The sequence below is a fragment of the Chenopodium album genome, chromosome 22 (genome assembly GCF_948465745.1).
Source record: "Chenopodium album chromosome 22, dcCheAlbu1.1, whole genome shotgun sequence".
Taxonomy (NCBI): Eukaryota; Viridiplantae; Streptophyta; class Magnoliopsida; order Caryophyllales; family Amaranthaceae; genus Chenopodium; species Chenopodium album.
In genome coordinates this window covers 1,902,466-1,923,103 of record NC_137855.1, presented here as the reverse complement: position 1 = coordinate 1,923,103, position 20,638 = coordinate 1,902,466, and the positions used below count along the sequence as shown (strand labels likewise).

The following is a 20,638-nucleotide window of genomic DNA, read 5'->3' as shown; positions in this document are numbered from 1 at the left end:
GTTCACTCAGCAGTCAGCAACACTGTCAATCACTGCCTGCAGCTACCTCTAGACACCGCAGGAAGTGCAAAAAGATGTGTATTCAATTTTGAACATGAGGCTTTCAGGTTTTGCCTTTTTGAACTAGATCGTTCATGCTAATCTATGATATAGAAATCTTGAAGTTCTAAAGCAATTACATAAATAAACTAGTACACAGGTACACAACATGGTAGAAGAAATTAGATTAAAGACTATAACTTACAAAAGTAGCTTAGGAGAGAAACTACCTGAAAATTCGCAAGGTTTACTACATACATCACATATAATGAACAATTAAGGATGCTACCAGCACTATTAGATAATGAGGGGATGCTACCAGCACATATAATATCTATCACTAATGCACAAATAAATCTCAAATATCAGTCATTGGATCAAAGGCGCTGTATCAAACCGAGCCTGTGGCAGCCCAAGAAGCCAAGAGCTAGCGATGTTTGATAACACGAGATATTCTCTCAAAGAAAATGGGGCACATGTTTGTGCTGAAGATGATAACTTCTTGCATCCACTCCGGAGCCACATTAGCAAATGTCCCTAGGGAGGATACATGATACAATAACTCTCCCGTTGGGGTAGCCTTATTCACCCATGTCAAAGTAAATGAATAACCTGCAATAAGCCAAAATAGACAAAATTAAGTTTTATATTTGCCAAATTAATTGCAAAGGTAAATTTTATCATATAGCATACATGCACTTATGCGACAAACAGCAACAGTCCATGGAATAGCTGGTGTCTATAGAAATAAAAGATGCTCCAAGCAATGAGAAATCAGTAACACCTAACATCACTTCCACATGGTTCAATAAAGAACCAAAGGCTCATATGATTTCTATGCGGAAGTCATAGGGTAAAGAGATCTCCATAAATATGCACTTATATAAGGTAGTATAGGTTATTATGTATGAGAAATAGGATACGAAATTATACTTCAGAAAGAGAGTGAAGACAGGAAACTTAAGGTAAAGATCTAGAGTACAGGTGAAAGAGATAGAGTGACACTTCAAACTTAACACAGAACTCCAAACATTAAGTGTATATGTCATGAAGAAGGGAGCTGCTTGTCAGCAACAATTTCTCCATCAATGCCAAAAGATGATCAACAATGAATTACCACTGGACTGATGGACTGCATGTAGACACCTTCCCTCAGGCTGATTAGCAACAGAAACTTTCATGCCAATCAGGCACTCAACAAAACTTTGAAACAGGCATTTACAAGGACCTGCTACAGAAATTACAGAGTAATGAAAAGTAATCTTGTTAGTTAACAAGAATTTAGCAGGCATACAATAATTTTCTCAAGTTGATTGGTGGTATAACTCCATAGACGAACCTTCATTGTCAATGTTGCTTCGACAACACTCTGGCTGCATGTTCACACACAGAACAATCAGTAAATAATATCAATAATCCTAGGCTCAAAATAGCCCCAAAAAATACCTGCACTAATGCATTTGAAACATCTTTAGATTGATCTGATAACTTTCTTTTCTTGGATGAAGGCTCGTGAAGACCAGCTGATGTACTATTTATGGCAGAATCAGTTTCCATTAGAAGTCTAGCACGTGTCCTTGTCATTCTCATTGGCGATTCATTCACCTGCCCTCGAGATACAGATGGGCTACGTTGAACACTGTTTATATTTTGCTCCTCATCATGTTGGTTAGTTTGGTTGCTAGAGTTAGGAATCTCCTGCTGTAACTGCCGTAGTTGCTCAACCTCTGCAGAAAGCTCATGATCTGCATACATTGGACAAAGAGTCAGTCTTGAGTCAAAACTAATAACGCAACAAAAGCATCACACCAGAGAGAACCCTCCATCCTTAAAACCATGAGCTACAATTCAAAAGCAGAGATGATATTGCAAACTAGACAAAAGCATTGGCAAAGTGCTTTCCATTGACCCCACAACACCCTGGGCGCCCATGTGGTTGGTTAGAACAATCTACCTTGCCTTTAAACTGTCATTAAGACGTTTACATACACGTCTCACTTTAATAACTCAAGGCCACGATGGGCCTTTATGCGACTGACTATTGGTCATACATGGTTCCAAACAACATTTTATGACCTAGGGATGCATCCCCTACCATCCCAAAAGTTTTCGTCATCGGGTCCCAAAACCTGCGAAATTGGTCCAAAAGCGTGGATTATAGCCTTCAGTTTTGGACAAATTTTGACTTTTCTGGACCCAAGTATAAAAATAAGTCAGGGTGCTTTCCAAGGCCTAATGATACCTCAGAAGGCTGTTTGAGTGGTTGGAATCATCCACTTTGCCTTTAAATGTTAATTTAAACCATTTACAACTTATGTCTCCTTTCGTCGACTCAAGGCCGCCACGAACCTTTACGTGACCGAATACTAGTTGTATATGGTTCCAAACAACATTATATGACCCTAGGATGGATCACCAACAATGTCGAGATATTTTGACACTAGGTCCAAATTCTCTAAAATTGGTCATGTATTAGCCTTCAATTTTAGCTACTAGAGAACAATTTTTTAACCTGGCAAGATTATGCATCGAGGTGCTTCCGAGGGTTCCCAAAGAAACACGTGAGGCATACTTGGTGCCCAAAACCATCTCATTTATGCCTTAATCCACCCTTTGTAATCATAAACTATGATGCCTTGGCTAGGCCTTGCGTTGTCTTAGCTTGTATTGCCTTGCCTTCCTAGGCCTTGCATTGCCTTGCTTGGCACTAAGGCATGCCTGCTACCCTCAATTGGCAAAATTGAAAAAAAAAAATTTAAGTAAAAGGTGTTTTATGCCTTCTTGTGCACATTCCCCATGCCTACAACATGGTCGTGCCTTGGCCCCGAGGGTTGTTGGCATTGGTAACAGCATCACCATCCAACACCCCACACTTAGGTGTTGCGCTTTGGCCCAATCCCATACTTAGCATTTTATCGCTACGTTTTTAGGGGGATAGGTTAGGAGGGAGGGGGGGGGGGGTGAGAACTGCTTTTTCTTTCTTTTTTCTGATTCTAATTATCTTATGTTCCTTCTTCAGAGGGGAGTTTTCCAACAGACTGAGCAGCAATTAGCCATGAACCTCTACACTATATGGCATGATTAGCATCCAATATCATACTAATAAGATAGTCACTAAATAGACAATATAACATGTTCCTAGCACATATGCTTACAGCATAATCTGAGAACATAAAGCAACTATCAGAAAAATTTTGGCAGTAGATTACACTTACTCTTTTGTTTTTCCTCCATTAAACGTTGCTGGAAATCATCATACTGTTGGTCTTTAGCAGTTCTGCAACCAGAAAAAGAAAAAGAAAAAACAGTGGTCATGATTAGGCTTAACAGATTAGACACATCAAATGCTGCAATGATAGATACCTCTGCGATACAACTTCACTCCGTAATTCATCAATAGTTTCTAACAATCTCTTGTTCTCAGTGGTCAAATGCTTTACTAGAGATTCCGCCGCTGCAATGACAATTAAAATGGAGGTAACATGAACAAGTAATCACCATCATCCAAAAATTGCAATGACCATATACCACAATGTAGACTTTATAGTTAAATTTCTACTACTAAGCTCCACAAGCAATACAAATCGATTATTCTTTCACGAGAACGAAAGTTGAGCAGCAATGTTACACAAATCTTTAATTGAATAGTGAAATTAAAGAGTAAAGTATAAATACCAGACATAAACTCAATAAATTTCACTTCTTGTTCTTGATTAGCTTTATCCAACTCACGATCCTTTTCCACCTAAATTCCAAATAGACAATCATGTAAACCCAGAAACCCTATAAATTCATCAAAATTATTCACTAGAAAGAGAAAAAATCATCGAAAAAACCCGCATAAACTCATAATTCTGTAAAATTTCTCAATTTGGGGGAAAAATCCCTAAAAATGAAGAAGCTGAAGGATAAAAATTGAGAAACAAACCTTGAGTTTAGAGTACTTCTCATAGAGTTTGGTGTAAAGCGCCTCCATCTGCAGAAACAACAACATGCAAATTCGGTTAATAATTGTAAAATTACTACCTGAAAATTTGATTTGGTGAAACATAAACCCTAATTTTAACAATTGAAGAAATTGGAAGCTGAAACTAATTAAAGGGGGAAAATAACTGCAAATGCGAAACCTTGAATTCGAAGATGAATCTTGATTGAAGAAAATTAAAGTGGAAAAATTGGAGTGTAGGAGAGAGAAAACAATGGTTAATTAGCGCGAAATCAAACGACTGAAATTCAAATGTGAGGGAGGAGAGCACAATTTTTTTAGACTCGTTGCTTCAGTGTAACTGCTCGGCTCTGCTGACTCCTATGCCTAGAAGCTTAAAAGAACAAGGCCTAAATGTGTTACACTACAACGGTTGAGCCTTGAGCCCCAAGTGAAGTGAACAATGTTGAAGTTGGCTAATGGCTACTGTGGCACACCAAGTGAGGATTGGTTAACTCGATCAATAACGACTTCGTTGACTTAAATTCATTTTGGGCAAGTGTAATCCATCTTTTGGTAATGCGTAGTTGGTTCTGAATTACTAGTACGAATGCATTTTTTTTATGGGTGATGTTATATGTAGTCCTAAGGGCTATATATAAGCATTAAATATATTCTTGGAAATTGTATAAAATTAGGAATTCTTGACAAAAACACGCGTAAATCAGTGTTATTAGTGTTTATATTTTGATGATTTGTTAACTTTTTACGATTTTCAAAAAATTTAATGTTTATATATAGCCCTAAGGGCTATGTATAACATTTTCCTTCTTTTATTGATGCCAATAAAAAAACGATTAATTTTTTTGAAATCAATGAGTTTTATTTTTAGTATCCACATAATGCGAACAATGAAGCTAATCAATAATTCAATATCATCAATAAGAGTTGTTCTATGGGTAACTTAAGGCAAATCCTCAATAACTTGCCCCGTAAGGCCATAACAAGAGAATATGTGATAGTGTTGGCTATGGTGCTTTGAGATTCTAATGTATTTCTTCCAAGAATAGAATAAGGTTACCACTAGTACAGTAATACCTAAACGAAAAGTTTACTTGTACTTATTTAGTTTTTTTTTTGGTGTTTAGAGAGCCACAAGGGCGGATGATGAGAATCGATTCAAGATCTCTTGGAACCGGGAGGAGAGCTCTAACCACTTGAGCTATCCCTCACTCTCTTACTTGTACTTATTTAGTTATTTCTACTTAATCCGTATTTAAGTAAATTCAAACAAGATATAGAGTACGTAGTATATTGAACACAACCCAAACACTCTAGTAAACGATGAGTTTTGCTCTATCATCACAACAAACCGATGCGTTTAGATTGTAAAAACCAATTGAAGTGAATTCTCTCAAACAAAAGTCCCAAATCAAAACCCTCTTTCAGTTCTTGTTCTTCGGCTTCACTAACCTCCCTTCTCTCTTTCAATGGCTTCTGAAAACCAACCAAAAACTGCTAACACCAACGACCCCAAAAAACGCAAACGATGTTACCTACCTCACAACGTAAATCCCCTTTTTTCCATTTTTATTCCTTCATTTTTTTTTGTATATAATTAATTTAATGAATTTGATTTTTGTGATTTTTTTATTTATTTAATTTGTTTACCAGAAAGCAGTGAAGAAGAAGGGACCAAGCCCATTAAGACCAGGAATTCAAGGCTTCTTCATAACCTGTGATGGTGGAAGGGAACACCAAGCTTCTCAGGAAGCTATCAATGTCATTGATACTGTATGTTAATTTATTCTTTTTTATTATGTATTTATTTTAATAGATTTAGAAAATGTTTTTTGATTGAAATAGTGATTTTTAGCACCCTAACTATTCAAGTTTTAATTTTTATGTTCTTTTAGGCTTTATTCATGTTATTAATTGATGGGGTTTGATAATCTTGGTGGGGTGGGTGATTTGAAGTGAATTGGGATTTGTATTGAATATATAGATTAATTGGTTTATTAACATTGAACTTTGCTTAATGTTTAAGGTGGACCTTGTACTTGTAGGAAGTTGGGCTTTTTCGCCGATATTTGTTGTTGGTTTGAATTTGAAGTGTTTAAGCTAGTAATATATGAGTAGTGTCCTAGAGCTAATAGTTATTTAGGCTTAAGGAAAGATGAGAGGAAATGATGTTTTGGGATTTTTGAATTAATAAGAACTAAGGAGGAAAGAGAAGTGATGGAAAGAGTAAAAACATAGAAGAAAACTTGTTAATTGCCGAAAAGATTACTGGTTGAATATCCTTAAACCAATTGGTCCGACAGATATTGAGTGAATATGGGTTCTGAATATGCTTACTGCAGACTCTGATACCTAAGCATATAAGCATATTAGTTTAAAGTTGTATGATTGCATCAAGAGATTAGAGTGGACCTTTTCCCTTATCATCATCATTGTTTTGAAGGGTTCAAACTGAGGTATTTTACATTTTCTAATGTAACAAAAATTTCGGCACACATTTTCCCTGCTAATACAGCATCAAACACCTAGTAGTGTTTCTTAGGTTGCACAAATGATCAAGAAGAAAAACATAGAAGAGAGATTGTATACTGCTGAAAAATATATTACTATTTGGATATCCATGAACTAAGTAATTCGAGATATATTTGGTAGGTATTATCATTCTTAACGTGGACTTCATAGCCTATGTTACATTGACACGGGTACGGGTATCCGATATTGGTACGGATCCGAGTGTCCGATACGTCATTTTCAAAAATTTAGGACACGGGGACACCGTCTTTACTTTGGACTCGGGTACGGATACGACAATAAAAGAAAAAAAAAATAGGATAATCATAGCAAGTCCCCATAAAAAAATTTGCAATTTTTATTTTAAATTAGACTGTATAATATACTCTGTATAGTAATACTATTTTTTTTTTAACGAAAAGTAGTACTACTACTAGTCTACTACCTAAGTACCTAATATAATAGTCTAATACTGCCAAAACTCTTATTGATACTGCCAAATTTTAAAAGCATATGTTGAAATTTCTGTAAAAAGAGAGTGGAGTGTGGGTCCAATAAAAGACTCAACCATTCATTTTTTATTTCTCTCTCCTCTCTCCTCTCTCCTCTCTCCTCTGTTGAGTGTTACTGTTCGCCATTTTTGAAGCTCTTCCCTGCTATTTTTGAAGCTCTTCCCTGCTATTTTTGAAGCTCCAAGACAACTATGCCATACCCGAGAGCCAAACGGAGTGTCCGGAACGGATTTCATACCCGGGTCCGTGTCGGGTCGTACTGACCCGGGTATGAGGCCAAAAATGGCGTGTCCGAGTAACATAGTTCATAGCTATGCAACCTACTGCCTTGGCCTGGCTATTGGCTTGAAGTTGTAGCATTGGATCAAGAGATTATAGTGGACCTTTTCTTTTATCTTTATTATTGGTCAAGACTTGAATTTTGAAGGGTCCAAAGCTCCAAACTCAGTTATTTTATATTTTCTAGTGCTAAAATTTTTCCAGCGGTTTTTCCTAGTAATAACAGCTTCCAAGAATTAGTGTTTCTTGTGCTGCACAAATGGTCAAGAATTTATTTATTTATTTATTTATATATTTATTTTTCACAAGGCAGATGATGGGAAGAGGAAAACAATTAAAGAGAGCTTGTCATTTGCCAAAAATGTTAGGTCATACTATTAAACAGGCAACAGCTCATTAATTGTGCAGGAGCAAAATTACAGTAGTATCCTTGCAAAGCAGCTGTTTCATACAGACCTAATTGGCACATACATAAACACCCATATACTGTACAGTATTTGAGCATTATCAAGTCTTACTTCCTTGTTGTTCTCTGTGCTTGAACTTTTGCATAAATTTCACATAACAAAGTAACTGGAGTGTCTTATACACTCAAATCTTATATGTTATGCGCTTTGGCTGTGAAGGCCCTTATTTTGTCATGATATTGGACCTGTTGTTCTGGTTTATTTCCTCGCGTGTGTCTGTGTGGATAATCCTATAAAGTATCATTTTGTTTTTGATTAGATTTTAGAAGAGCTAGTCGATGGCAAGGATTCAAGGGCTAACATAACAGTGATACCAGAGAAACCTGCAAACAAAAAAATAAAGTTTTCATACTCTGACTCTTCTGATAATGAAGAAGATGATGACGAGAATGGAGCCGAGAACCAGTCTGAAAAAGTTGCAGAAGAGGTTGCTAACAATGGAAGTACCCTGGAAGAAAATACTGATCCTGCTAAGAAGGATGATAAGTTGCTTATGGTTGGATCAGGACAAGCTGCTGATGGTTGTGAGGAAATTGATAAACAAGTTGCTGATGGTTGTGAGGAAATTGATAAACAAGCTGATGACCAAAGCAAGGAGAATGAGGAACCAATCGAAAAGAAACAGTGCAGTGATACCAAAAAGTTAGAAAGCATAAATCATACCGCAGAGCTATCCGTTGATAAGTTGATAGAAGCTGAACTTAAGGAATTAAAAGATAAGGGCAAGGTGAGTTAATATGACAATCTGTAATACACCGCCCCCCACCCTCCAATTAAAAGGCCAGAAAAAGATGAGTGCAAGTCTAACATGTTTAAGGTACATTATACATCATCATGAGTGTTTCTCTTATACTAGTATTTGAAATAAATGTTGTTTTGTTGAATCAGCGGCGTTTCTCCAAGATTGATACTGGCTGTAATGGTGTTGTCTTTGTACTTATGCGGAGAAAGGATGGAGACCCTAGCCCTGGAGAACTTGTACAGCATATGATGGAATCTGCTTCAGCTACAAAGAAGCATATGTCAAGGTTCAAGCTGCCTTTCTTTATATAGCTTCTTTATTTGACAGCTTCACAAACGAGTACTACCTTTGTTGTGGACTTCACTAAGATATTTCATTTCTGTAGGTTTCTTCTGAGAGTGCTACCAGTAGAACTTTCATGTTATGCATCTGAAGAGGAAATATCGAGAGCTATTAAGCCAGTTATTGAACAATACTTCCCTGTCAACGCTGAAGCACCAATCAAGGTACTTGCCCATACATGCTTGACAAACACACTATGTACTGGCAGATCTCAGTTACTCTTTCGCCATAATTATGCATGTTGAATTTTCATATACAGTGCCTATTTTTGTGCTTGGTGATAGTGTTACTTGGTTTTCAACTATTCAATCAATATTCTGATAGTGTTACTTGGTTACTATGGAGTGATTGACATAATGTGCAAAACGAACTTTGACATGGGAATAAACCTCCTGCATCTATATGAGATAGAAAGTTGGAATCTTGTGGTGCTTAGATTGTATCAACTTTATGGTGCTGATCTTGTGGATCAGATAATTAATTTGTTTTGGATGTATTCCCTCAGTTTGCTGTTCAATATGATGCTCGTGCCAATTCTGGCATCGAGAGGATGAAGATAATAGATGCGGTTGCCAAGGCTGTTCCTGAACCACATAAAGTAGATCTCAAAAATCCAGAGAAGACTATAATAGTCCAAATTGTTAAGGTACTAAAAGTTGTCTTGAGTTTTTTACTGGCTGGCATATATGATTTGTTTTAGTTTTCTCCATAGTTGTCCTCTAGATTTTTGTTTGCTACGAAATCCATGCGAATCTTAAGTACAACCTTGCTTTTTCCAGACTGTGTGCTTAATTGGTGTTGTGGAGAAGTACAAAGAGTTGGCAAAGTTCAATTTGAGGCAGCTCACATCATGATAGCCAGGTTTTAAGTGAGGCTTGCTCGTTCAACTTGGACAAAGAGAACAAGAACTTCAATAGTGACAACAAGAATATGGCCTCAGATCAAGACACTACTTTTGGGCATCTTGATGATAGTAGACAGTTACAGTCACACAATGTTGTATACTAGTGGCTCATCTCTTTCTCTAAACCCCCTTTTTTTGCCTCATTATGTTTTGTTAAGCTTGTGAATTCATGTCTTAAATTAAATAAACAAATCTGTATCAGCTTTAATTTTAGATATATCTCAAGAATTCTTCTTTCTTAATTAGTGATTGGTAGTTTGGTACATGAGTCTTTGTTAACATAACATTCTCTGAAAGCCTTTACTGTTTGAACAGTTTGAATTTGGCTGATTTTTTTTTATTTTTTTTTTTTTTTTGAAAGATGGCTGATTTTCATGTGGGACTAATTTTATTGGATCCAATTTGAAAATTTGAGTTAAAATAATCTACTCCATATTCTTCTTTTAATTTAATTTGTTTCGTATAATTCCCATCTCTAATTCACAAACTTTTTTATAAAATGTTGATTTCTCCCATTTGACCTCGTGTTTAAATTTCTCTCCCAAACACTGAAGTCATTATAAACTAGATTAGTTCATCTAGGCCGAATAGACTCATCCTTGTTACTTACGACTGTTGTTACAAGTACAGAGCATAATTTATTTTGATGGTAAGGCGTAGCACTGTTCCAACCTATTACGATTTTTGACAATATGTTTCGTAACGTTAATCCTGGGGTACAGAGTCGTTCAAGAATATTGTGCCTTGTTTGTATGTTGGATACCAAAAGATGAAAAGAAGGGAAGAAACACAGAAAAATTAATTATTAGGCAAAAAAAATGTAAAATTCCATTAAAATAAAAAGGTTCTGTGTAACAACAAATGATTGGCACAATGATTGAAACACAACAAATTGTCTTTTCAACCAAACAAATCATCATAAACTGTGCTCCCAAACCACCCCAACCTTTTCATCATCTAACACCCCACACTCTCTATGCTGCTGGCTTGTTGTAAAGCTTTTCCACCATTTTTCTATACTCTGCATCATACCAACATAAATTCAGTCAAATTCTCTACTTTATTTATTATGATAAACTATACTCTCCCCGTCTTTAAATAATGTTCCGTAAAACCTTTTAGAGACGAAGGGAGTATTATAATAATTAAAATAATCAACAACCCAAAATCACCACCAACCTTCTTGATTGCTCCAAAGAGCTGCTGCTTGTGTGTTTAATGGTGAGCTGGTATTAGGCTCTGAAATTACAACCCAAAATCAGAAACTTATTAATCACTACTACTACTAGAAAAACACAATAAAATTCCCAAATTAAGTGAAATTAAGTTAATTACCTCCAAGCAAACTTTGGATGGATAGCAATATAGTTCTCACATCATAAGCAGATGACCATTTATCCTACACAGTTCATAAATTTACTGTTAGTGTGGCGGTTCGGGGTGGCCGAGGACTCGAATCTAAACAATAATCAAGCACAATCAATTATTAGAATGTACCTGAAGAATATCCAAGCAAATGTTACCAAAAACATCGACATTTGGGTGGAAACAACCAGTCTCAAACTTGACTTTAGGGGGTTTAAATGGGTAATCAGCAGGAAAACTTAGAGAAAGTTTATATTCTGTGCCTTCAAATACTGTTTCTTTGCTTCCATGAATTGTTCCTTTCCAATTGAATATGTTGTCTTCTTCAGGAAACGCTGAGATTCCGGGATCACCACTCATCTAATTCAAACAAAAATCATAAAATTAAAGATTTTCAGAATTATATTTTAGTTGATTGAAACTAATTTGCAAAATGTATTCTTGTAATTTTATGATTTACTTACCATAAGAGACATTAATTCAGACTGCAACCTGTTTCAAAAATCGCAAGGAAAAAAAAAAGGAAAGAAAGAAATCGTCAGAAAATTAGCAATAATAAAATTAAAACCCCAATTTATAAAATCAAAAGAACCCTAATTTTATGTTCTAGATCGGCAGGATGAAGCTTATTCAATTAAAAAGCCCTAAATTGAAACCCTAATTATCATTTTTCTATATCGATATAATTAATTTAATTCAATCAAAACCCAGATAAATAAACTAATTTCAAGTAGTGGGTACTAATCGAATCATTAAAATTCCTCATACAAACCAAGTAATTGAAACTACAAATTACAAGAACCCAGAAATAATTAACTCATTAAATTGACACAAGAATTAATAAAAGGAAAGACCTTTTAAGAACAGATTGAGTATCAACAGTCTTAGCTGGAGCAACGTTCTGCTTCGCCGGAAGAGCCGCCGGGGTGGCCGCCGGAGTATTATCGGAGTAACCGCCGTTCATCGCCGCCATTTAAAGAGATAAAGAAAGAAGAAAGAGAAAGAAACTTGAATTGAAATTTGAAATTACTTTCTTCTTCTTCCTTCGTAGAGAGAGAAAGGAGGAGAGAGAAAATAGAGAGAGAAGTGATGAGTTTGAGAAGAAGAGATTGATTGATTTGGGGTTATAAACACTGTGATGTTGAAATTAAAATATGAAGAAAAAGTTTGAGAATGAAATTAACCTTTTTTTTTTTTTAATTATATTGATGTGTTTTTGGAACGTTAGAGTTGAGCGGCGTGATTATACGCGTCCTTTTCCAACGGCTAGTTTTTAGTTTGTGAAAGAGTTGTTTTGTTCTTTAAATTTTTTTTTGGATACCAACCCTTTATTTTTAATCCTTCAAAAAAAAAAAAAAAAATTCACAACAGTTAATGGAAAATAAGGGAACACGTGGTGTAGACTAAAGGAGTCAATGATAGATTTGGAAGGACAGAAAACTATTTATTGTCTACGAATGTAAGGCCAGATTTGATGTAACGTAATATAAACGAATAAAGTCAATCGAGTTGCCTTTCAAAAAATATCAACATCAAAGTCTCAAGTTTGATAAATTGGAGTTAATAAATCATGTTCTTTTTTAAAACTGGGAATGTTAAAAGATTTGACGAATATTTATCTGTGAATTTTACGAAGTATTCCATAAGTTTGATAAGGAAGGTTTGGAGGCGATTATTTCCAAAAACTATGATCATATTTCAATCCTTTATTTTGAAGCTTTTATTTGTAACACCTGAGTATATTCGTAAGAGTTATTAGAACCTTTTCATGTACAATTGTGTGGCATGTACGTAAATCTTAGTGCCTAGTAGATATAGATTAAGGATTAGTTCAGACAAAGTCAACTATTATAACAATTGTCAATGGCTTTTTTTTGGGAAAGAATTTTCAAATGTTATACTTTTCTTAGGGATTAATAATTCTTTAATAATGGCAACAATTAGAGTTGCATGTTTGTCAATTTTAAGACTCGTAATTTACATTCTGAAAACATAGATAAAGACTTGAGAGTTGAGAAAAACACTGTTTGTTAGTTAAAGTTATTAGAGAATTGAAACGAGGTACTCCGTATATATTTTCAGTCCAACTAAGGGTCTGTTCACATTTACCGAACTGAGCTGACTGAAATGAACTGAACTGAATGGAGCTGAGCTGAACTAAACTGAACTGATTGGAGCTGAACGGAACTGAACTAAATTGAACTGAGCTGAAATGAATATTTTATGAGAGAAGGAAATCAGGAGCTGAACTGAATTGAACTGAACTAAACCGAACTAGTTGATTGGAGCGAACTGAACTAAATTGATTAGAACTGAGCTGAACTGAACTGAAATTAAGCTGAAATGAACAGGTCCTAATTGTTGAAATAAAGGCACATACTAATAGCCCAAGCCCATCGCCTCCATGACCCTTAGCCCTATGGTTTTGGTACTTGAATTTATATACTTCGTATCTTTATAAGTAAGAACTAAGAAGGGTTTGACTTAGGTGTTTCTAACTTTCTAGCGAGAAACAAAATTCAATTTTGAAAAATTTGACTTTTTTTGTTATTATTAAAGTTTGCATTTTTTGTTGTTAAAATCAACACTCCGTAGTTAATTACTTCAAATCAGCCTCTCTTAAACTCAACTTAATGCACGTTTAAGTAAGAAATGTTAAGAGTTTGCCAAAAGTGGTCAAAAGTTATTAATTGAAAAGGTTGAATCATAGAAAATCACCAACGAAGCTAACCAACGTTATACAGAAAGTGACACATTTGGGAAATCTTGAAAAATATCTAGTTCCACCATAACAAAGGAATTTATACAAATTACCATAGAATATTGAGCTTGAGAAAGAGAGGCCATGAAATTGATAACCTGTCCTATATTTACACAATACAAACCAAGAACAAATGCACTATTCTTGCCGAAATATTACACTTGTGCTATACTAATAAGAATTGGATGGAAAAGAACACCCTATCAACTGCTGCACAAAACCCCAAAAGCCGCCCTTATACTACCATATATATACTGAATACATATGGACCGACCCCAATGAATTCTACATCTTTGTACAAAAGGCCTATACTTATATTATGTAAATATATATAATATGCACACATTATATGTATAAGGCAAACCAACCTATTTTTTTTTTACGTATCAACAGTCTCGGGTGACGAGTATGTGGCTGCAAGAAGAGCAGCTCCGATGCCTGACCCATCTTCAGTAACCTTCAGAATTACATAAGGGGCGAGTTCCTCCCCCAAAATCACGGCCACGGCATCGTTCAAGTACTCTCTGAACATTCTGTAATTTGAATATAGGCCGCCTTCAACTGCAACCACTGTTCTCCTTAATCTGTTGCTGCTGCTCGGGCCTTTGGCTCTGCTGCTAGCAACCCCACCACTCCCATCTCGACCAATTTTCTTTAGTATCCCAACGATACCAGCAGCTGCAAGGCGGGCTGCCCGACGGGTTACCACGTCACATATGTTCACTACAAGTTTCCGGACTTTTAAAGGCACATCTCGAATCTGATGAGGTAAGAATAGGTAGACAAGTGATGTAAGAATTGAATTTACAAAATGTGGTTGGGAAATTAGCTGTAGTACAGTCAGAAGGACATACCCCAAGAACCTCATCCAAAATTCTTGCTACTTCTTCCAGGTCAGGAGACTCATCTTCATGCATTGTCGACATCAAAGGCGTCCTGAGATGATTTCCTTTGTGAGATAATGTAACAAGTACTAATACATGGACAAATATGCATCAATGCATCTTATAGAGTGTTTTAAATCAAAATATATAGTTGAGATAATTGTTTTGTAGGGGCTATATTTGCCTTTAAAACCTGTTTCCAATTTTGTAATCAAGGCAGCTAGCCAAATTTAGAGAGTGAAAATCTATGTGGAGTTGCGAATTCCGGATCTTGGCACTTGCCAGCAAGCAGAAGCCATAAATTTTATTGGAGCTTTTTTTACAAGTCAAAGTTGAAATGAATATTATGCCAATAAGAGGAGAGCGGAGAGAGGGTAAAACAAATTGCAGTGTAAAAGCCACTAAAAGGTCACCAGTAAAATATTACCTCAAGATAAAAGCTTTGCATAAGTTTGAAGAAATAGGTCCAAATACATCAGACTCCCTGGACATCGCCAATATAACTCTTCTCACAATTTCACCCAAATACATTCCAGATATCATTTTCTCAAAACCCTGCAGCAAGAAAACACTTCTATTATACAATTATTCCTTCATAATCTATTCTTATCCTGGAAGAGAGTGTAAGAAACTCCATGAAAGTCAATTTCATGATGGTGATGAGGCCAACCTGATCGTTGGGATTAGGGCTCTCTGCATCTAACTCGATGTCGTAAGAAGTTCTTGGTAAATGGGACGACCAAAAGTTACCCCACTCCATATTAACAACCTGATCAATACAAGACATATACCATAAGTACATGAAAAATTACAATGTTTATCACAATAGGTGCTAGCCAAAAATGGTTGAAAAAGATACCATGCCTCCTGAAGACGTTGGAAAACCTTGAGACTTTATGATAGCATCTGCCCGCTCAAAATAACAGGCATTTGTTCCAGTCCCGATGATCACTGCAGCAACAGTGTCCTCGTCATTATAATGCCCAAGTGCCAAAGTTCCCACAGTATCATTTACCTGCTTAACACAAATTAAAAATTATGCTCTTCAATCAGAGACTGCAATGCCAGTCCATTTAACAGACTGCACAGGCAAGGAAAGAACTACAACTATCACCTATTTTGAGTAATGTGCTAGACAGTATATCAAGCATGTTTTACTTTTGGACTGTAAATTTAAAACATCATTACTGAGCAGATGGTGTGAAAGTTGAAGACCTGTATTCTAAACAATAAGTAGCTTTGAAAATTAAAGACTGGCCACAAAGAACTCCAACCAACACCATAGACAAATATATTTGTTTAAAAGACAAGCTTACCAAGGCTGCAATATGCATATCTAGGCCCTGTCTAGACATCGCTTGATGCAAGAATTCACAGACATCATTCCCAACCTGACAGATAAAACAAACAATTAGAAACAGCAAGAAAAACCGGAGAGAAATTTATTAACCATAAACAAAGTACAAAAAGGGAAAGATATCCATTTTTAACGACCAAACATTAAGCTTTTACATTCACATTATAGTTACCAAGGTGGCAAAATACGATAAGATTCTATACAAATAAAACAGTGGGAAAAAAAATACTCCTTATATTAAAATGTACTTTACATGATTCAGTAAGTCAAGCTAAGCATAGCACAAAGAATAAGAAAAATTACAAAAATCTATCAACAATCTATAGAAAAATCTGGCTGTAACAAAATCAAACATTGCGCGATCACACACTGAGTCACTGACCATGTCTTGAATGGAAAATCCTTTCGTCCATTTCATCAAAATTCCAGAGGAGACTGATGTTTGCTTCACAGGAAAAGAAAAGGTAAAACCAAGTTCCCTCCTTGGGGCAGGAGAGATGTCCGAATCCTTGTCATTCTCTTGATCGAAAAATTCCTTTAGAGATGTCGCTATGAAATCAAACAGGTCCTGCAATGAAAACAATCCAATTTTCTAAATACGGCTGAACTCTATAAAACAAATCACGTAAGACAGTACAGAGACAGAAAGTGAGCAACCTCACTGGAGCTAGTCATTAAATGCTCAGGGATTGGCTTCCTTTCAACATCTTGTCTAACGATACCGGATCTTCGTCCTCCTAGCTGAACCCGCAAGACCCTAAAATTAGTACCTCCAAGATCTAGTGCATAATATATTCCCTTCTCACTCCTAAGGAAAAAATTGCTAGTAATCAATTGAGTGTATAAGACAGATACAAAAAGACAATTACAGGTATACACTTTTTGTCCAAGCAGTATGCAGCCACTCAGCCAGTAATCAGGCATTGTAAACAAAATAAAAATCTATAAGGTCCACAATCATTTACCTTCATGAAGGTATCGCATCTAAATATCTAATTAACAAAACATTACAGTAAGAAAAAAACTTGGGTGTGAAAAACAGCACAACTATTCACTGTATTCAGGACAATATGACTCCAAGAATGCCAATATTGCCCTTTTACAATGGTGAGGTCCACATTCAATGGCAACAGGCTGTCAACTGTGCCAGCTGCAGAGATAAAAACCCACACATTCAACAGAAATATGACTGCTACCGTCCCCCACAATCGATAAAAAAAATTACACAACTGCGCACTGAAACTAAAAACCAAAAAGCATACAAATAAAAAAAGGCTATCAAGCTTATTAACAATGCTCTAAAGTCTAAACATATGGTGATGATTCAATGCTCTAAACAAAACGGCCAACACATTGCTATTTGCATAGCTCATTCCACAAAGAACCAAACAATTTAATATTTTACAATACCCGTCAAGCACGCTTATGAACTAAGTTGGCATAGCCTACGCCGCCAGCTCAGAGCAAGCTTCAATTAAAATATAAAACTTCACTTCAATGGTTCAACAAAAGCGTTTGGTTTGATAAAACCAACTACAAACGCGGCTTTAAAATCGGGTTGTGCGAAAATATAATACGCCACATTGCCACATTACATGTTCACAGATTGTAGCAATCAACATTAGTGAGAACAAGCTAGAAATCTGCCAAAGTATCATCCCAATAGTATCAACCAAGAGGAAATACGAATAGTAAAAAGGGCCACAGATAGTACATTATAACTCAGAGAACAAACAGAATACATCACATTTTGGAAATTTCTTTTCACCCATTTTTATAACAATTATAGTTGGACTTCACCAACCCCATATACATCATAAAGCAACTACATTTCCCAGGTGCTAAAATCTAACTAATTTAGATCAAACACCCACATTACCAATATTCAATGTTCATAACAAGTCAAAACTTATTACCTAAAAAAAATATGAAAAAGTTTGGCAATGTGAACAACAAATTAAAGCATAAACATCCAAAAATTCATAATGCCATCAACCAACCCAATTAAACATCAAGTTACCTTGTAAAAATAACTTTATAACCCCCAACAAAATTCAATCTTTTTCCCACATTCCCAATCAAGAATCCAAACAAACAATCAAATTAATCAACCAACCCCTTTTAAATAGACAAAATTAACAACACATTTCATCAAAAACAACAAAGATTGAAATTAAGAATGTATGATTGATACCCAATGGGAAGTTTATCAACAAAAGTGAGCAACATTTTGAGCTTAGAGCCACCTTCAGAGGCTAAACCAGCATGCATCTCAACAGCCATAGCATCAACAACTTGCTTCAATCTACTAACAGGGGTCCCACAAGCTTCTTCTAATTCTTTCAAAACACCAACAACTCTCTTCCATTTTCTCCGACTTCTTACCCTTTTTCCGACCACCGCCGCCGCCACCGCACACGTCACCACCGCTATTCCCACCGCTAAACTAAACCCCACTTTTCCCATCTCTCTCTTTCTCTCTCCTCTTTATTTATATATTTTTATTTTCCTTTTATTATTTATTTAAACCCCGGTATCAAGAACAACCCCTTCTTCCGCATTTTGTCACCTCACAGAAGACTGAAACGACGTCCTTGTTGAAGTGGGTCGATCTGAAACTCGCCGTTTTGAAGTGGGTGTGAGTTGGTTTCGTCTGGTTTTGCCGTTAAAAGGCAGTTTTCCGGCGATGTACACCACCTGCTCGACGAAATGTTCAAGAGAGAGAAAATTAAAATAAAATTGGAGAGAGAAAGAGAAGGGAGAAAAAGGAGAGCGAAGGGGGGACTGGGGTTGCGCTAAGTAGTGTTGGAAAGCGAACCGATAGTTACTTATACTCGTTGTGAAATGACGATTTTGCCCTTTTTAAAAAAAATTGTTAAATAATTTTTATTGTTTTTTTATTTTTTGGCGGGGGTCAAATCTACGAGTGATTGTAGAATGTATAATTGTACTCCGTATAGTACTAGTAGTCCTCGTTTACTTTTATTTTAGTACGTTCGAAGTAGTATTACTCGTAATAATTAGGGGGCGTTTGGTTCGGGCATTTTTATAAGGGTTCTTGACCGTTCAACTTATACTTCGTATGAGCTAATTTCATGTAAATAAAATAAGTTTTGACAATATAAATTCATGTAAAGTCAAATAGAATAGGTTTCAAATAGCAATATAGCATGTTAAGCTCCCGTCCAAAAAAAATTGCGTAATAAGCTACGAGTATATTACTAATATGTTTTAAATTAAAAAAATAAATTGAATACTCATGTATAATTATTATTTTAAATGACTCATAATTATTAAATAATTAATTTGTTATTAATTTATTATGAATTAATATATACTCGGATTATTTTTCTTAATATCCTTGAAATAATTTTCTATATGTATGTAAAATAAGAACTTCATAGTAAAGATTCCAATGTCAATTTTTTATGGTACGGAGTATACTAAAATACAATTAGTTAAATCTTAAATTCATTCGAGTTCCACAATTACTACTGCGTACAACCGTACGAAGTATAATATTTGTGTACGATTTAAACTTTTATTGGAGTAAAATGGTAAGTTAAGATTTATTCTTTTAAGTTCTTGTAAAATTAATCTAGTGGGGGATATTGTGATTTGTGATGTTTAATTTGGTGCATAATATTATTATAAGTTTGATTTGACTTACCTTTTTGTATAGTGTTTTTCAAACTCTAATTAGCTTTAATAGGGACCTAAAAAGAGAGAAGTGTGTTTTTACAGATTTTGCCCTTGGCTATTGGAGAAGTTGGTGGGTTTTGGCTGTTGAACGATGTTTATGGGGACTTCATTCATTTTGACTCAATGATGTAGACTTTTTCTTCAATGAGCAAAATTACAAGTTAAACGTGCTTTTTAAATGGATTCGTTGCTACTATTTGTGGACTAATGTCTAATGGTCCTATTTTATTCTATTTAAAATGTCAAAAATGACCCTATTATGAGCTATGCTAAGCTTAATTGCTTAGTCTTTGACTCTTTGTTGGAGTGGTTTAAGACTTTAAGTAGGGAGAACTTAGGTAGTATGAAACTATGAATTAGTCAAATATTTAAAGATGCTAATTTGTAGCATAAAAGGGGGGAATATGTTGATGCACTTTGAAATAATTAGCAATTATAGGCCTTGTAAACATGTTAGAATGTTCAAAATAAAGATGATATGGTTACATTCTCCAATTGGAATATGGTGTGGCATTTGATTCTATGTTGATAAATAGATTCTAGGAGTACCACTTTATAGAATATATGTCTTAGATACTTATTAATAAATTGGTGTGCTCATTTAACTACTACCCCGTATCTTTATTCGATAAGAATTTCCACGGTTTTAAATTTGGGTTGTCACTCTCATCGATCATTAATATATCAGTTTCTTTAATAGGATATTGATACTTTCAAAGAGTTTCTTTTCGACACATAGTGGTTGATGATGTGGAGTACGAGCATATGCTATAGGGCCTGTTATGATTGACTGAACTGAGCTGAGCTGAACTTAATATTTTATGAGA

At 35.4% G+C, this 20,638-nt stretch overlaps 4 protein-coding genes across 5 annotated transcripts; 1 reads left to right on the top strand and 3 right to left on the bottom strand.

The window, feature by feature from the left end:
* Positions 1 to 212: 212 nt before the first annotated feature.
* On the bottom strand, positions 213 to 4,357 carry LOC145605917 (uncharacterized). Of its 2 annotated transcripts, none has more exons than XM_081661980.1 (9): positions 4,167 to 4,357; positions 3,968 to 4,015; positions 3,715 to 3,784; positions 3,403 to 3,493; positions 3,255 to 3,316; positions 1,486 to 1,784; positions 1,379 to 1,412; positions 1,157 to 1,270; positions 213 to 651 (listed from the first exon to the last, which is right to left on the bottom strand). In XM_081661980.1, exons 2-9 carry the CDS (start codon positions 4,013 to 4,015, stop codon positions 467 to 469), a joined length of 903 nt encoding a protein of 300 aa, XP_081518106.1. In that variant the 5' UTR covers positions 4,167 to 4,357; the 3' UTR covers positions 213 to 466. The 2 variants fall into 2 exon arrangements, with proteins under 2 accessions (XP_081518106.1, XP_081518107.1); XM_081661981.1 differs by having other exon boundaries at positions 1,157 to 1,267.
* A 1,018-nt stretch (positions 4,358 to 5,375) lies between these two features.
* LOC145604742 (uncharacterized) lies at positions 5,376 to 9,984 on the top strand. Its single transcript, XM_081660673.1, has 7 exons — positions 5,376 to 5,532; positions 5,639 to 5,758; positions 8,014 to 8,481; positions 8,643 to 8,782; positions 8,882 to 9,002; positions 9,344 to 9,484; positions 9,618 to 9,984. The coding sequence occupies exons 1-7, from the start codon at positions 5,455 to 5,457 to the stop codon at positions 9,690 to 9,692; spliced, it is 1,143 nt and encodes a 380-aa protein (XP_081516799.1). The 5' UTR covers positions 5,376 to 5,454; the 3' UTR covers positions 9,693 to 9,984.
* Positions 9,985 to 10,564: 580 nt separating this feature from the next.
* On the bottom strand, positions 10,565 to 12,267 carry LOC145605079 (ubiquitin-conjugating enzyme E2 20-like). The gene is made up of 6 exons (XM_081661096.1): positions 11,962 to 12,267; positions 11,572 to 11,599; positions 11,240 to 11,467; positions 11,078 to 11,141; positions 10,922 to 10,981; positions 10,565 to 10,763 (listed from the first exon to the last, which is right to left on the bottom strand). Exons 1-6 carry the CDS (start codon positions 12,078 to 12,080, stop codon positions 10,717 to 10,719), a joined length of 546 nt encoding a protein of 181 aa, XP_081517222.1. The 5' UTR covers positions 12,081 to 12,267; the 3' UTR covers positions 10,565 to 10,716.
* A 1,610-nt stretch (positions 12,268 to 13,877) lies between these two features.
* On the bottom strand, positions 13,878 to 18,892 carry LOC145603653 (hexokinase-3-like). The gene is made up of 9 exons (XM_081659601.1): positions 18,304 to 18,892; positions 16,767 to 16,917; positions 16,492 to 16,677; positions 16,069 to 16,143; positions 15,612 to 15,767; positions 15,423 to 15,521; positions 15,180 to 15,307; positions 14,723 to 14,804; positions 13,878 to 14,628 (listed from the first exon to the last, which is right to left on the bottom strand). The coding sequence occupies exons 1-9, from the start codon at positions 18,573 to 18,575 to the stop codon at positions 14,248 to 14,250; spliced, it is 1,530 nt and encodes a 509-aa protein (XP_081515727.1). The 5' UTR covers positions 18,576 to 18,892; the 3' UTR covers positions 13,878 to 14,247.
* Positions 18,893 to 20,638: the final 1,746 nt, after the last annotated feature.

What these genes read in the sequence shown, in the direction of transcription:
- LOC145603653 (XM_081659601.1), bottom strand. Translation starts at nt 18,575, where the DNA reads ATGGGAAAAGTGGGGTTTAGTTTAGCGGTGGGAATAGCGGTGGTGACG. An exon ending in CAACGTCTTCAGGAGGCATG is followed by an intron (nt 15,522 to 15,611) that starts GTATCTTTTTCA and finishes TGTATTGATCAG; the next exon opens with GTTGTTAATATGGAGTGGGG. An exon ending in GCCCTAATCCCAACGATCAG is followed by an intron (nt 15,308 to 15,422) that starts GTTGGCCTCATC and finishes TTCTTGCTGCAG; the next exon opens with GGTTTTGAGAAAATGATATC.
- LOC145604742 (XM_081660673.1), top strand. Translation starts at nt 5,455, where the DNA reads ATGGCTTCTGAAAACCAACCAAAAACTGCTAACACCAACGACCCCAAA. An exon ending in AATTAAAAGATAAGGGCAAG is followed by an intron (nt 8,482 to 8,642) that starts GTGAGTTAATAT and finishes TTGTTGAATCAG; the next exon opens with CGGCGTTTCTCCAAGATTGA. An exon ending in ACAAAGAAGCATATGTCAAG is followed by an intron (nt 8,783 to 8,881) that starts GTTCAAGCTGCC and finishes TCATTTCTGTAG; the next exon opens with GTTTCTTCTGAGAGTGCTAC.
- LOC145605917 (XM_081661980.1), bottom strand. Translation starts at nt 4,015, where the DNA reads ATGGAGGCGCTTTACACCAAACTCTATGAGAAGTACTCTAAACTCAAG. An exon ending in AATGGAGGAAAAACAAAAGA is followed by an intron (nt 1,785 to 3,254) that starts GTAAGTGTAATC and finishes CAATGTATGCAG; the next exon opens with ATCATGAGCTTTCTGCAGAG. An exon ending in AAGCAACATTGACAATGAAG is followed by an intron (nt 1,271 to 1,378) that starts GTTCGTCTATGG and finishes TAATTTCTGTAG; the next exon opens with CAGGTCCTTGTAAATGCCTG.
- LOC145605079 (XM_081661096.1), bottom strand. Translation starts at nt 12,080, where the DNA reads ATGGCGGCGATGAACGGCGGTTACTCCGATAATACTCCGGCGGCCACC. An exon ending in CATCCAAAGTTTGCTTGGAG is followed by an intron (nt 10,982 to 11,077) that starts GTAATTAACTTA and finishes TTGTAATTTCAG; the next exon opens with AGCCTAATACCAGCTCACCA. An exon ending in TCTTTGGAGCAATCAAGAAG is followed by an intron (nt 10,764 to 10,921) that starts GTTGGTGGTGAT and finishes GGTATGATGCAG; the next exon opens with AGTATAGAAAAATGGTGGAA.